The 16,230-nt window shown below is 42.2% G+C and overlaps 2 protein-coding genes across 2 annotated transcripts in view; one reads left to right on the top strand and one right to left on the bottom strand.

Annotated features, from left to right (window-relative positions):
* eys (eyes shut homolog) overlaps positions 1–16,230 on the top strand; it is a 370,767-nt gene that overhangs the window by 313,834 nt on the left and 40,703 nt on the right. The window lies entirely within an intron of this gene.
* LOC129166773 (uncharacterized) lies at positions 309–3,737 on the bottom strand. Its single transcript, XM_070541940.1, has 3 exons — positions 2,326–3,737; positions 1,544–1,609; positions 309–1,463 (listed from the first exon to the last, which is right to left on the bottom strand). Exons 1-3 carry the CDS (start codon positions 2,982–2,984, stop codon positions 1,346–1,348), a joined length of 843 nt encoding a protein of 280 aa, XP_070398041.1. The 5' UTR covers positions 2,985–3,737; the 3' UTR covers positions 309–1,345.

The raw sequence follows: 16,230 nt of genomic DNA on the forward strand, positions 1-16,230 counted from the left end.
CCCAGCTGAGTCCAACACCACCTTTGTGACAGAAAACCCATATTTCCTCACGTTACAGATCCCCCCTTTTGTGACGACATGGTGGTCAAGCAGAGGCCACCTGACGTCACAACCTCAATAACGTGATGTACTCGTGAAGGTAGACATCCCAGATGAAGGCAGGAACGATGAAGCGTCTCCACAGGTCTCGTGTAGAAGGGAGTATATCCTGATCAGATGATTAAGGCCAAAACTGTTGCAATCATTGTAAAGTAATCCACTTAGGGAATCTTGAAAGCAGAGCTATGCCAATAGCAGTTAATTTCATCAGCAATAATGCAAAGGTATTCAAAGGATAAGCAGCTCGTGTGTCACACGGAGCTGGGCAGGTGACGTATTCCTCAGGCGTAATCCAAGTGAAGTCCAGTGACGACCTCGACCCATCTCGAACCATGACCGTAGCCCCATGCGACAGGAAACCAGCTGAAGGATGGTGAAGACGACCCCTCTGATGGGATGTAGTCCATACGAGCTCGAAGAAGGAGACAAAGTGAGACAGCCCACACGATAGATAGCATTTGATGCAAATCAAAGAAATCAATCAAAACCTATCTATGGGTGCCTCTGGGAAAATGTGGATGTCTTTTGTGAATTATCTAAAGAAGAAATGTTCTGCACCCTGCTCTACATGTCAGGTAAAAACGTGATGCAGAGAAAACACAAATAAAAGAAAGTAAATCCTAACTGATATGTGAAACTCAGCAGGCTGCACTAAGTAAAGGCATATATATAAAAGAAATAATCATGAAAATGAAGGGCAAATTGGCTTGTGGCCCTTTAAGGGAAATAGTAACAAAATAAAATAAAATTTGTAATCAAATATAATCATGCTACACAAAGCACTAATAAAAAGATAGAGATGTAAATCAATTCTAAAAATGTAAATCAGTAGGTTAGTAATCCCTAAAAATGTGAGTAACAGGTGTCCTGGCTGGAGGCAGGTAACCTGAAAAAAATTCAAAGGATATCACATTTGTTAAAAATTCACCCCACAAACGAGAGAATTTGTAACGGTCCACCAGTTAATGGAAAAGAATCCGGTCAGAACAGAGTTGGTCAGAATAGAGTCGTTCAGTAAGCGTTTTGAATCTGGTATTGCGGACCCACAGAGACACGAGTTTGGACGTATCTGTGGGAGCAGGCTCATAAGCGATTTGGTTATCAAACTGTTTGTATCTTGTGTTACGAACCCACAGGGAAACTTGTTTGAATTTACCTGAGGGTTCCGTTCGGAACTCGAGTGAAGCTGATGGTATAATTGTTAGATCAGAACCTGATTTTACCTGCTCAAAGTTGGGTTGCAGCTTTACGGAGGCGACTTTGTTGTGATCAGAAATAGTAGTGAACTGGAAATGCGAAAATGATGCTCGCAAAGCAGGAGGAGGCTCCCCACCCCCCTTTTGTTTCTCAAACTTATGCCGTGTCTGTGAGACAGGAGAAGCATAACAAAGAACAGTTCTTAAGCTCTTAAAAGCCCTACTGCCAAGAAGATGCACAGCGTCACCTGAATCGTGCTGAAATAGCAGGTGTGAAGATGTCCAAAGACCTGGAGGTGTTGAACTTGGAGGTTCTGAAAAGGAGAGATCCAAGGATGGTTGTGTCACGGGTGTCAAAGCAAACCTAGCCATGTTTAGAATCAGATACAGACATGACACTATCGAAAGGAACATGTTCTGCCCTGAAAACTGAAGCCAAGAATACTTTATTCCCAAGAATGATGGAGGTTCCCACACAGAATCAGAAAAACCCGGTTTAACCAGAGTAGTTACAGACTGACTAGAACTCCGCCCCGTAGAAGGTGCAGCACCTAACTCCGGGTCGGAGGTCAATGTTGTCAGCTGAATTGGTGGAAGGTCAGGGTCGATTCCTGCAATGACCCGCCCGCTCGGACGAGGCCTGCCCCCGAACAGGTTGAAGTCTGCAACGGTAAACTCAGTGCCACTCAGCACCCCCCTTTTGTCAGGCGGTGCCCCGAGCCGGGCATCACTGCACCCACCTACACCTCCCGGGCCGGGTGGCCTTCCCGAGCCCGTGAGAGAGGTGTGCGCAGCAACCACTGAGGCTTCCTCAACATCGGCACTGACCACTGGACTGCTGGAAACCGCAGGTTTTCCTGCGCCGTCGTGGTCACCTGTAAGAGAAATCACAGGAAATAGAACACAGAGGCCAGAGACAGAGTCACACCCCTGTGAAAGGAGAAAAGAATTGTCCACCGTATTAGCAGAGGTCACAAACTGAAAAGTGACACGGTCATTCACATAAAGGTCATGATGTCCGGGCACAAACCCTGCAAATGGGAAGGTGGCTCCGTCCGGAGACCACGAGTGTTTCACGGTGGCTGACGTTTCCATCACGCCCCGATAAAGAAGCTGGCTTGTGCATGAGGCGGACTGACGAGTAAAGCAGACCCCTGGCTGAAGCAGTGGATCACAGCCTGAAGATTTCACACCCATGCTGGAGAGATGGTCAGCCTTTAACATGGATGACAGAGAAAAAGCATCAGGAACCAAAGGGTTAAGCACAACCTGTTTGTCAGATAGGTTAACCATAGGCTCAAGAGATTTATTCAGCTTAAAAGTAGCAGAGAAAGTGTTGTTTATTTCAAACCTTGATATTGATGGTGGGTTTTTGACCCCCTGGAAGAAATAAAGGCAAAGAAAAAGCGTTATGACTGTAAACAGCATGTTGTTTGAATTCACGTCATGAAGTGCAGACCAGAACCACCTCCGACCCAGAGCAGCTGGCACCGAACCGCTGCCACTAGTCCCCACCGTGCCCGACCGGCGGCACCCGACCAATGCGGGCCCGTTCGGGCGGGCGGCGGGACCAGTGCGGCCCGGCCGGCAAACAGTCTCCTGCGTCTTGGCATGTTCTGGAAGCAGAACGTCAGAGAACCTTACACCAGGTGTAACAGTACAAGAAAGATTTTGTCGTGTCTCGTCCATCCCTCCTTAAGTTCAGAGCAACTCGCGTTTTTACCTTCTGAGTCGACGTAAAACTCCGAGCAAATTCCTTAATTCATCTCACAATCAAGGACTGTCCGTAGCGTAACTTAACTTTATGACACAGGGTAAAACAAGGAGCTGTTGATAGAGAAATGAATGTACACAACTTCACAAGATGGAAGAAAAAGGCATGGATCCGAGCAACGGAGGCTGTGAAAGCCGACCCGTACAGCGGTCCAAAATAAAAATAAAAAAATAATAAAACCTACGTTGCCGTGTTGGTATCAGACGGACAAACGTAGCAAAATGTAGATTCTACACACCGTAGTGATTTACAAGAATCACCGCCAATGCGGGTTTTGTGAGGACACAGACTTACTGTGTCAGAAATGGTTTGACAATTTAATGGGACGCGTTCCCGTTTTGTCCAACTGTGGCTGGCTAGCTTAGCTCTCCGGCTAGGTCTAGCTTTTCGTCTGTAGCGACCAGACTTAAAGTTGCCCGATTAACTAGCAGGCATCTCGCTCCGCTGCTAAAACGGACTTTAAAGCGTACGCAATCTGGATGCAGTAACGCGCTACGGCCATAACCCGATTTACAGCGTTTACCTAGCAAGTTAGCTACGGTAGGTGCCTACGAGCATTCCGGTAAGATTCGGCTGTCGCCTATGTAATGGAAATATCTTCCACAATAGCTCGCCCACAGTGTCAACACACTGAGACGAAGGGTGTCCGAGAATTCGGAGAATTTAGTCTTAATCTTAATCTTAGGATTGAGGATAAACTGCTCACGGTAGCTCACCCAGCAAGTTTCAGAGCGGAAATGTAGCTTTCCGACCTGAAGAGATTAGAGGCGCGGCGTCTCGTCAAAATGGACAGAATTTAGTCAAAAGCACAACTCACACGTTCGCTCCGAAGGCGAAGACGGGATAAATAAAAGTACTGTCTGTAATTTAAGGACAATTTGAGATCGGAGATCGTCCACCGTCAAGTTTCCACCAGGACGTCTCCCGGAAGAGTGACTTCAGCGGAATAATTTCCGTTTTTTTCAAAATAAGACATCAAAGTGAAACACAGAGAAAAGCGTTGTTTGTAGCTTTTAGATGTTTGGAATCAGATACATCGCAGATATAGAAGTCTGGATACGCTCGCCATATTTGTAAAGAAAATTTGCTGGCTCAGCCATATTAAAATAAGAAACTGTCTTTACTCAGTTATATTGTTAAGAAGACTCAAAGGTTGTTTTCATCGATAAACTGACGATAATATCTGTGTGTCTGTGTTTCAGTTCAATGAGGAAACCAGTTTGACAATTAAAGGTTTTAATTCTTCAAATTAAACTAATGATTTTGAAATTGACAAACAGGAAATAACAATCAACATTGGCAACTTGTGGGACAATCTTCAACAGTTCATATGCTGTTCTTGCTCAAATAGACCTTCTGTTGGTGAATGAAGATTGAGAGTAATAGGATGTGGTTATGGATGCGTGTGTGTGCAAAGTGTCGTGAGAATTGAACATGAGGTGAGATGAATGCGTGTGTGCATCTGATTTTGCTTCAGGAAGAAACAGGTGTCTGAGTGAAGTGATAGTTTGGATAAACTTAGGTCTTATCAGAGAACTGCATCAAACGCTAAACACCGTGCTCTGTCTCACCGAACTCTTGTGGACCCTCTTTCGGATCTGGGCCGTGGAGGATGTTGTGGTTCATCCAGATGACACCGGCGGATGACAGGAGAGACGTAGGTGTCGAACGGAACCGGTCCAGAGTTGCCGTCGGTACACGTTGATGGTAAAGCATTTTGTCGATGCGCTTTCTTAAATTAATTCACTCAGAAATCAAAAGACTCGGTAATGAGTCTGCGTTAGAAGTCGCGATTCAGCTATTCTGTCTGGCTGACAGGAACAGCGTAAAAGGGGGGAAGAAACGAGCCAACCGGCTCTGCCCCCCCTTTGGTTTTCAGGTCCACTCTCTTTCGTAGTCAAACACAAACTCAAATCATAAGACTGAAACTTACCAAAAACCTTTCTCTTCTCAAAGCAAACGTGTGCGTCAGCAAATGTGTTTTGGAGTTTAACTGTGAGAATCTGTGTGTGGGTGTGTGTGCTTGAGTGTGTGTGAAGGTCAGCAACAAACACTCTCAACATTATCTATTTATGGATTCATTAAATCTCTTATAATTACCCCAAAGCATAATAGTCATTCATTTGATTAAAACACATTTATAATGAGCAAATTGATGATTAAACTTTTAACATTCAAAACAAGAAAAGGAAGTTTAAACTTTATGTTTTGACTTGTTATGACTACTTGTCCATGAGAACTCCTTCTTCTGGTACCGCAGGTGGCAGATGTTATGGTTTCCTCCCAGACTCGCTGGCGTTCAGGTCTTAATCTGTGGGTGAAAGTTCTCAATGACCCAGCTTTGACCCAGCTGAGTCCAACACCACCTTTGTGACAGAAAACCCATATTTCCTCACGTTACACCATTCACATAAAAGTTTGCCTCATCACTGAACAAAATCTTCTGCGTGAACTGAGGGTCCTGTTCCAATTTTTGTTTTGCCCATTCTGAAAATTCTGTGCGCCGATCTGGGTCATCCACGTTGAGATGCTGCAGTAGCTGGAGTTTGTAAGGGTGCCATTTGTGAGTAGCTAATATCCGTCGAAGGGATGTTCGACTAATGCCTCTCTCCAGTGACATGCGGCGAGTGCTACGCTGTGGGCTCTTGCTGAATGAAGCTAGGACAGCTACTGATGTTTCTTCATTAGTGACAGTTTTCATGCATCCACATTTTGACAAATCCAACTCTGAACCAGTTTTGTGAAACTTAGTAAGCAGTTTGCTAACTGTAGCATGGAAGATGAGTGGTCTGTAAGGTGTCTTGCACTGAAATCTGCTGCAGTGGCCCAGTTACTGCGTTTGCCAGATATCAACACAATTTCGATCGACTCCTCACGCGTTAATCTCTTTGACATGTCAATGGCTGTGAACAAAGAGAAAATTGTAAATAACTCATGGAAGAACAAAGTTATGTTCAAACCAGACACACCATTGTTTTTCTTGTGAAATTCCCAATAACTTTGATGTGTCACATGACCCTCTTCCTATTGAAAAAACAAAAGTTGGATCCAAGATGGCCATCTTAAAAATGGCCACCATGGTCACCACCCATCATGAAAGGTTTACCCCCTCACATATACTAATGTGCCACCAGTGTTGGGAGTAACGCCGTTTAAGTATAACGGCGTTTCTAACGGCGTTCTTTTATAGGTAACGGAATAATCTAATTAATTACTTTTCCCGCCGTTGCAACGCCGTTACCGTTACTGGGGACGGAACGTTGTGCGTTACTATGTGCTTGTCGAACGTTGAGCAGCAGTGTGAGGCTTTCTGACCGCCACACTTCAGCTGCAGCCAGGGAGAGAGAGGTGTCGGTAACGCACTTACAAACACGATGATGATTGGCCGGGTGGGCGGAGACCCTCACGGTCTCAGTCACTGCATTCTGTAGACACAACGGGAATAACTCCGTTTAAAGTAACCGCGTTAATAAAAAATATTTCTTTCTGTAACGAGCAAACTAATTAATTACGTCTTCTTTTATCAAAACGTCGTTCCTGTTACTGAAAAGGAAATGCGTGCGTTAAGCAGTGCGGTGTGTTGAAGCTGTCATCAGCTGATCAGGAGCTAAAGAGGCAGATGTTTAAGTGCATCACGGCCCGTGAAGAACGAGGAAGACGTGATGAATAGTCTACGGCTGCAGACCCCCCGTAGATTTGTTGCTGCAGCAGCGAATCTGCGGGTCTGCAGCCGTGCCCTTAGCATGACAGCGGGACGTCCCGAAGATCCGCTCACCTGTTCACCGCTCAGACGTCCTGATCTTCTACCTTCCTAGATCATCCAGCTGTAACCTGTTTCTGATCATGTCTTTAGTCCCGCTGTAACACTGATGCATCAGTCTCAAACGTCATGGAGCTCAGGTGTTATTAGAACTACCTGTGTGTTTACCACCCAGCTTCAGCTCTTCTGTGGTTGGGTCTGACCCACGTTAGTACATTTAAGTCCTCCATCAGATCTGTGCCTCTTCTAGTGTCATTTTAAATGATATTTATTTATTTATTTATTTAACCGTTAGATTACCAGCAACAGAAATGCTACTAAAAACACACAATTATGTGAAGCTGGAAAAATTAGAATGCTGTGCAAAATTACATTTATTTCTGTAATTTAACTAGACTGAGAGACCATTTAAAGGCTCGGGAACCTTTACAGGTGTTTCTATTTGCAATTTTAAATTTGAGCTGATTGGGGTCTTGTTAAATATCACACAGTGACCTTTTAATAGTCTAGATTAGTGTAATGTTCCTATTAGTAGTTCCTCCTGTTAAGTGCTTATTTGTTTAAATTATTCAGGTTTATAAAAAACATTTGGACATTTTATTATGTTCCAGTCATTAGTCATTTATATTTTACTATTGTAGTAATTCTTGCATTCTTTAATGAAAAAAGTAACTAAGTAATTACTTTTGTTGGTAATTAGTTAGTTTTATGATCTTGTAACTCAGTTAGTAACTGAGTTACTTTTTTGACAAAGTAATCAGTAACTATAACTAATTACTTTTTTAAAGTAATGTTCCCAACACTGTGTGCCACAAACCGAACGTTAATATCACCAACCGTTCCCATTGTAGCGAAGATGATCATTTCATTCTGTTACACCATTTTATTAAGGTGTATCCATATAAATGGCCAACCCTGTAGTGGTGCTTAGGGTTGCAACGATTATAAATTTTACTGGTATGATTATCCTCTGAGGAATAATCACGGTCTCACGATTTTTATACATAAATTGATTTCACATCTGTATTAACATATATAAGGCACACACACATTCTATAAGTTGTTGATAAAAGACAAGATTACATTCTATAAAGGTTTTGAACTACCAAAATATATATTGTTCCTTTTCAGGGATTTTGCTTTAAAAATTCACTCTACTGCTGATTTTTTATTTTTTTTTGGTGAACGATGCCTTTAATTATATTTGACTGATAGCCTTTATTGAGTTTCTGTAAAAAGACAGAAAAGTTCAGCTGTTGACAACTGGTCAGGGTTAGCACTGAAGGATGGAGACACCTTTATGATTTAAGATGCTAAATTCCTACTAGTTCAATTCAATTCAAGTTTATTTATATAGCGCCAAATCACAAGAGGAGAATTGGAAGGTTAGATATTGGTCTATAATTCATTGCGTCACCTGGATCCAGAGAAGGTTTCTTAAGTAAAGGTTTGATTACAGTAACCTCAAAATCCATATAGAAGGGGGGCAGTAACCAAAGGAAATGCATCTTTAAATAATTTGCTTGGGATTGGATCTACTTCATTTTTTTCGGTAAGTAAAATTATATTTATGTATTTATGTCGATGATTTTAGGTCACTGCCGCTCTTGCACGAGCTGAGCTTAGATTTTAACATGTACTGTTTAACCATGAAATCTAAATTTAATAGGGTAAAACCCCGTGCATTTAACATTACGCAGCACTTTTTAAAATTGGTTGAAATATGACATGTTGGTGGAACTGGGCTCCAACTATCGGTATGGTCCCCTCTCCGCAGCTCGGCGCATCTCTGATTGCAGTGGCGCCTGTCTGCGGCGCGGGCTACCGGCTTGTGGATCTCTCAGAAGGAAACCGATGTTTTCCACCCGGTTCTTTCCAGCTGCAGCTCGGCGCATCTCTGATTGCAGCGGCGCGGGCTACCGGCTTGTGGAGCTCTCGGGAGGCCTCTGTGTCCCACCCGGTTTTACCCAGCGGTCAACTGGGCGTATCTCTGACTCAGAAGCTCTGACTCAGAAGCTTTTAATAAACTTTAACTTCTGTTTAAGTGTATTAAAAGCCAAAAATTCTGTATAATTAATGAGCATCACCCACGTGACCACAGAGCTAGCTCCATGGAAAGGCCTCAGTAGAGCCTCGGTCTGGCTTGGAAACTGTTCTGGGATTTTGAGTCTCTGTGTTTGTGTATTCTTTTTTGGATATTTTTAGTGCAATTATTGGACAAAATGACTTGCTGTGGCATTAATTGCACTAACAGAGTGTCCAAGGAGTCTCCACTTCATTTTTTTCGGTAAGTAAAATTGTATTTATGTATTTGAGGTCACTGTAGAGCTGAGCTTAGATTTTAATATGTACTGTTTAACCATGAAATTCAAATGTAATAGGGTAAAACCCAGTGCATTTAACATAATGCTGCACTTTAGAAAATGGGTTGAAATATAACATGTTGGTGGAGCTGGGTTCCGACTATCGGCTTGTGGAGCTCCCGGGAGACCGATGTTTTCCACCCGGATCCCCTCCCTGCAGTTCCGCGCATCTCTGTCTGATCGCGGCTTCTGTCTGCTGCGCGGGCTGCCGGCTTTCAGCAGCTTTCGGGAGACCTCTGTTTTCCACCCGGTTTTACCCAGCGGTCAGCGCAGCGTATCTCTGACTCAGTAGCTCTGGTGTTGTGCACAGTTAACTCCGGTTGTAGCTAAGTTGCTACCTCCGTTGGCTTAGCTCCTACCTCCGCGTTAGCTTCAGGTTAGCTTGTAGCTAGTTCGACCGGGTGTCGTCAGTTGATCCCAGCCTTACAGCCACACCCTCAGCTCCACCTCTCTTCCCTTTTGCGGAGTTGTCTGGGCTTGACGGAACCTGTGACACGGTCAAAATGGAGGTGGTGGCCACCTCCCATTTTGGCACAAAAACGTGTTACTGGAGCCTATGGAAATGAATTGTCCAGTATATATATCGATGATGTCGATGGATCAAACTTAATGATTTTTTTTGTTTTTCTTTTTTTTCTCATCTCCGAGTCTAATTGACCCTATAAAATGCTGAAAAGCAAGTGGATTCTCAGTACTAAATAATTTCCTTGCTATAAATAACATCAGCTGCACCTAGTGGCTATTTTTTATTCCCACAAAGACTCAAGACGGCTAAACTCTTTTATTCAAAGAACTGAAGGCTTCACGGCAGTAAAGCTTCATCAGTGCCTTTGCTTTGGAGGTTTGTTTGCATTTCAACTTGCACTTGAAAAGGAGTGATGTGTAAATAACTCACAAGCATGAAATTTGAGAAAGCACACGGCTGCAAAGCGAATTGTTCTGGCTAACAGGGATATCATAAGCTAACTGGTCAATTATTCATCATTTTATCTGGTACTTATAAGATTAAATATGTAGATATTCTTCAATAATTTACCCAGCTTCTGTGCTGGGGCTGTGCAGCTTTGAATGGCGGGAGACATGACGGGTACCAGTTTTATGCATTTGTGATTAACATATTCAAATTAGTCTGCAAACTGTAATTTTGATTCTACAATTATGTAATCAAAGTGATTGCCTCAGGCAAATTAAAATAACCTTTTGTCACCCCACATATCAAGTTTTTGATTAGCCCAATTAAAATCAAGTATTTTCAGCCATGTTTCTTCCCCTGATCTACATAGCTACGACATACCTTTTCTGGAGTCTGAAACATCTGCTGCCTGTTTTCACTCCTTCTGCACAAGTCAGTTTCTAATTTATTTTTAATGACTCACCTTCCTGTTGTACTAGATATGGTTAGACAGCAGAATTATTTTTAGTTTAGACACATGAAGAGGTAAACTTCACTGAGAACTGTTTGTTCTCTCTGCCCTGGGGCAGCAGTAGCTCAGGAAGTAGAAAGGGTTGCCCAGTAATCGGAAGGTTGTAGGATCGATCTCGGCTTCTGGCAGGGAATGTTGCTGTCGTGCCCTTGGGCAAGATCCTTAACCTACTTTGCCTGCTGGTGGTGGTCAGAAGGACCGGTGGCGCCAGTGCTTTGCAGATCACCTCTGCTGTAGCTACATTGTAGCTCATCACCACCACAGTTTGAATGAGTGAATGACTGATTGTGTTGTAAAGCACCTTGGGGGGTTGTAGGACTCTAGAAGGCGATGTATCAAACAGGCCATCTTGTTAGTTATTACCACCATTACAAGCACCATCTTACATTGGTGATCTTCTTAGTCCCCACACCCCCAGCAGGTCCCTGAGGTCCAGTGATCAAAGCCTACTGGTTGTGCAACGCACCAGGCTAGAGGTCAAAGGTGACAGATCATTTGCTGCTGTGTCCCCCAGACTCTGGAACTCTCTCCCCCTGAGCCTGAGATCAGTGGACTCAGTGGTCTCCTTCAAAAAGCAGCTGAAGACTCACCTGTTTGGCTTTTGTATGACCTTCTTCACCACTCTCTCTTTATTCTGCCCTCCCCACCTATTCCACCTTCCTCAGGATCCACTGATTTCCCTCTTTCATGTTCACTCTCTCTCTTTCTTAAATTTTTTTTAATCACAATTGCATATTTTTGCTCATTTTAAATATATTTTTCAACATTTTCTAAATGCTTTTTATATTTTTACATTTTTTGTTTTTGTAAAGCGCCTCGTGATTTTTATCTTGAGAGGCGCTATAGAAATGATACTTTGTTGTTCTTCTTCTTCTTCTACCGTAATTTCCGGACAATATAAGCCGCTCCAGCAAAAAAAAAAAAAAAAAAGGTTTTCTACACACACACACACACACACACCGCACTCAAATACAAGCTGCGGAGCAGCAGCCACATGCGGGTCTCCGGCGCACACCGCATGTTTGGCCATAACATAAGATAATTAGACAGAAAGACGCTACACGGAGGTTTTTCATTGTTGTTTTAATTCAACAAAACAAATTTTAAACACGGGTGAACGTGCCTGCATGTTTACAAAAGAAAACAGCACTGACAGCATTCATATTTCTGGATGGTTATAAAATAAAAACAGAACTGACACGTTATTACCGGTAATTTGCATGTTTAGAAGAAAAGAACAGCGCTGACACAGCATTAATAAGCCCTGGATGATTAGAAAATAAAAACTGCACACAAAACATGCCTGGTTAGTAAATAAAACACACTTGCCTACCAGAAGAAGTCATTCGCTCTCATCTTCCTCTTGTACACTAAAGCCATTAAAGTCCTCTTCTTCAGTGTCGGAGTTGAACAGCCTCAGAAGAGCTTCGTCACATACCTTTTCTGTGGCGATGTCAGTGTCACTGTCCGTGTTGCTGTCATCATCCCGGGTTAAGCTGGCTTGAATGAGTTCTTCCCGCTGCCGTCTCCAGCGCCGAACCATGGATTCATTCATGCCAAGCTTACGTGCGGCAGCACTGTTTCCCTCCTTTACTGCCAGATCGATGGCCTTCAACTTAAATGCGGCAACATATGAGCTCATACGTGTGGTTACCATGATGAGGGGGTATGGATTTGAAAACAATTCTTTGTTGTGCCGGCTGCTTGCATGTGCTAAATTAAAATGAGCACTTTCTTCGATTTCCACTTTTGACTTCCACCTGTTTCACTTTCTGCTAAAGCGCCCCCTGGCAGGTGAAGGAAAATCTTCAGTAACGCCGCACCTCATTATAAGCCGCATGGTTCAAAGCGTGGGAAAAAAGTAGCGGCTTATAGTCCGGAAAATACGGTAACTTGTGTCAATACAAGATAAGTGATTTTGGTTTCTAAATGTATGTAATCATCATGATGTCAGAGCGACAGGAGGAAGAATTAGCCAGTGGTAAAGTTCCATCTGCAGTCCCTTTGGCCGGTTGGTAGTCGTGCAAAAAATACGTTAAAGGACTCACTCATTTATTCTTTTATTTCAAAAAATCTGCTGTGGTCTCTGGTATGAATGAATGCTTTGAGTCATTTTCTGTGGGGAAACAGGTCTTGTGCTCCGATTTCATCAGGTTGAAGTGTGTGTCGGAAGGGTGGAAAACAGCAGGATCTGGAGTTTTACTCATTAATATTGATTATGCAAATTTCTCACCTCTGATTGGCTAACAAAACCCTACGTAATGAAATATAAAGTATTTATTTTCATAAATTGCTAAACATAAAACCAAGTTTAAATTGACCAGATGTTTAATGATTAATGTTAACCACACTGGTCAATAAAAAATATATATTTCTGGCCATTTAGAAAAACATAAGTTCATTCAGAATAAGTGGTCCACTCCTTACAGAAAATGCAAATGAACCAAAATCTTCTTTTTGGCATTGATTGTTTTGTCTGCAAATCCTAAGTTTCATGTGTTGTTTTTTCAGGATGTTGTTTATGCCTTGTATTTAAGCCAGCAGAAGTTCTTGCTCACTAGGAATGAAAATGAAGTGACCACTCGTAGAATGCCTAATGAATTTTATTAAGTGACCTCAGATTCAGATCAGGGAAAGCTATTACCATAGCCAGGCCCAGAGGGAGGCTGTTTTGTGGAGGGGGTTGTGAGCAAATGCAGCATAAATGTTCTACAAAACAAATAAACCTTAGAGCATATTCACGGCCTCGGCCCGTAGAGGGATAGTATATTTTTCTTGTTTTAGTATTTTTTTTAGCATTTTACAGACTTGCACTGCTCGCTCAAGGTGGCAGGATATGAGTTATACCAGAGGAAATTTAAATAATTAAGTGTAGAATCAACATTCTCAGCAACAACATTGAAACTAAACAGCACATATTATCATAATTATATAAATGGTTAAACAATAGTAACATGTCTAAAAAAATGATAATTAAACCAGTGCCGGCTTGTCCATAGTGGGCACTTGGGTGCCACCCCATCAGAAGGGGAAGAAGAAGATAGGAATCACAAAAGATAAAAACATGAAAATTAAACTAAACGATCTATACATCTTCTAGATTATAAGTGCTGAGTATAATTTGCATTTAAGTGTAGTTTAAAAATGTTCTCACACTTTTACCACATCTTGCGACGTATTTCCTGCTCCTTTTATTTAGCTCCACAAACAAGGAGCTAAATAAAGGGAGGGACCAGGGACTCATGTGACCTTGATGACCTCATTAGTAACAACAGTGACTCCACCAGCGACTGAGAATCTACACACACATTGTTAAAACAAAATTTCTACTCATTTTCCCAACACTTTTTGCTTAGACTCGATATTCACATGCAGTTGTTTGTTTTCTTTAGATATTCTAGTTTCTTCCCAGACCACAAACATGCAGTTGGGTTATTGGCTACTCTAATCTGTCCCTAGGTGTGAGTGAGTGATGTGTGGCCCTGTGTTGGTCTGCTGACCTATGCAGGGTGTCCCCGACTTGACTGCCGAGGCGGCATGGTGACGCAGGAATCTTGATGGATTCTTGCTGGCATGCTTGGGAGTGATGCTGCCGCAATGCCCCACTTGGGAATGCATATTATGCCTTGGCGCTACAGCAGGGGGTGTCAAAATCACGTGGGGAGTTGATGCTTAGCTCCAGTGGGGAACTATTTTGAAAATGAAGGTAAAGACGGGCAATATGTTTTGCTTTTTTAACAGAATCAGCTGAGATGATAAACCGGAGTGATGCAGAGCTCCAGCAGCTTCTCTTCGTTAGACCTGGAGTTCAGATCTCTAGATAGTTCACAAAGACTGTGGAGGAGTGGCTTGTGAAAAAACTTAACAAGTGCAGCTTCAATTGCAATATAAAGCAAGTTATGTCCAAGTTAAACGGAAGTCAACGGCTGCACAGAGACTGCCCCCAAACCCCCTTTACACCGCCATAGTGTAATCTTTTGTACAAAGGACACGATTGTGCCGCATTACTGACACATTCTGACCATTGTAAACGGCCCCTGATGCCGATTCCCTGATGCCGGATCAAGTTTGTGGCAAATTTTTAGCATTGGTTTCTAAAAGCTTTAATTCCCCACTTTTCTCATGTGGATGTACTAGATGTACTGCAGAGCTAACACTACCTTTCATGTAAACATAAACAAGTTGAAATTTGGTTTCTGATTTTGTTTCTATAACAAATCAACATGTTTTTGTTGGCCTCTCTGTCTATGAAAAGCATGAAGTTGTTTTCTCCTCCTTTATTAATGTTACTGTTGAATTAAGTTATCCTTCAGCCTCCAAAACGGGACGCTGCAGCCCTGAAAGTACACCACTTCCCGCTCTAATGACAATATCCATTTATTCTGGAATCCTAACCTGAGGCAGAACGGGGTTATGTTCAAGAAAATAAATTATCACGTGTAAAATTAATTCATGTTGGCCGTTCAGCATCTTGGAAGAGAAAAGATGTTTGTCTTTAACATCGTTTTTATCCTCAACCTTTGCCTCCCTCTGACAAACATCTTCATGAGAAAAAGCAGAAGGAAATGCTCCTAAAGGGGAGAATGATTACTTTGAAGCTTGTTTTCTGAAGCCATTATAAGAGTCTGATGTAACTGTAATTGTCTCCTTCAATAAAATCAGTGGGCTCTAAAATATTTCCTGCTGGTTTGTTAGACTTTTGTGACTTCAGGCTGTCTTCTCCAAATTGCTTTTCCAACACATCTAGCTTCTAAAATGTTCAAAGAAATTAAAATCCCTGTACTATTAAGTGTTTTCATATTTTATGTCCGTGGTGAAACATTAAATGAACCCCGAAGACAATTACAAGTAAGTCAGTGAGTATTTTTTTAATAATTTTTTTTTGTTTATCTTAAACTTCCTATTTTTGAAACTTTAGAGATGCGTCTGAAGGGATGATGAGTTTTTTTAAATGATTAAAAAATATACTTTAAAGGGGCATTATGGAAGTTTGACAGCCAAAACATGTATAGAAATAATAAATTTCTTCTTCATACATTCTCCTGCAATGCCCTGGTCCTGTAGAATGAGCCCTGGCATTTTTACTGTGATTGCCTGTTTTTCTGTAAAATCACAGAAAAAGAGAGCTGCTCGGGTCGAGCAGGCTTCTTCATGCGCGTTCACGCTCAGGCATAGCCCGTAGCATTTGCTATCCGTAGCTTTAGCAGCAGAGAGCGAGGTAGTGCCAACTCAGCGACTTTGTCGCTGTTCCTAATACCTAGTGATGAACCTAGCTACATTTCTGAGGACCCTTAGCTACTTTCTGTAGAACTTTCTTCTAGATATTTCCTGCACATTAGCAACAAAATAGCCATTTTCACTCCGAACCGTTCTTTGGTTTGACGTTGTTTCAGCTGTCATCAAGGATATAAAAGTTACAGATACTGTGAAAGTTACTAGAGTGTAGCTCACCTTGTAATATGTCTGATTCCCATGCAGAAGACCTGGGTTTGATTCTGGGTGTGAACATAGTTCATTTAGAGTTTCTTTTTTACATTAATGGTATATTTTTTTACAGTAATAAGACGCCAATTTTTTATTTGAGACCCGCCGAACGGCATTGAATTCACAGACA

The sequence above is a fragment of the Nothobranchius furzeri genome, chromosome 12 (genome assembly GCF_043380555.1).
Source record: "Nothobranchius furzeri strain GRZ-AD chromosome 12, NfurGRZ-RIMD1, whole genome shotgun sequence".
Classification (NCBI taxonomy): domain Eukaryota; kingdom Metazoa; phylum Chordata; class Actinopteri; order Cyprinodontiformes; family Nothobranchiidae; genus Nothobranchius; species Nothobranchius furzeri.

What these genes read in the sequence shown, in the direction of transcription:
- LOC129166773 (XM_070541940.1), bottom strand. Translation starts at nt 2,984, where the DNA reads ATGGACGAGACACGACAAAATCTTTCTTGTACTGTTACACCTGGTGTA. An exon ending in GCCACCTTCCCATTTGCAGG is followed by an intron (nt 1,610 to 2,325) that starts GTTTGTGCCCGG and finishes TCTCCTTTTCAG; the next exon opens with AACCTCCAAGTTCAACACCT. An exon ending in GCTATTTCAGCACGATTCAG is followed by an intron (nt 1,464 to 1,543) that starts GTGACGCTGTGC and finishes CCTGTCTCACAG; the next exon opens with ACACGGCATAAGTTTGAGAA.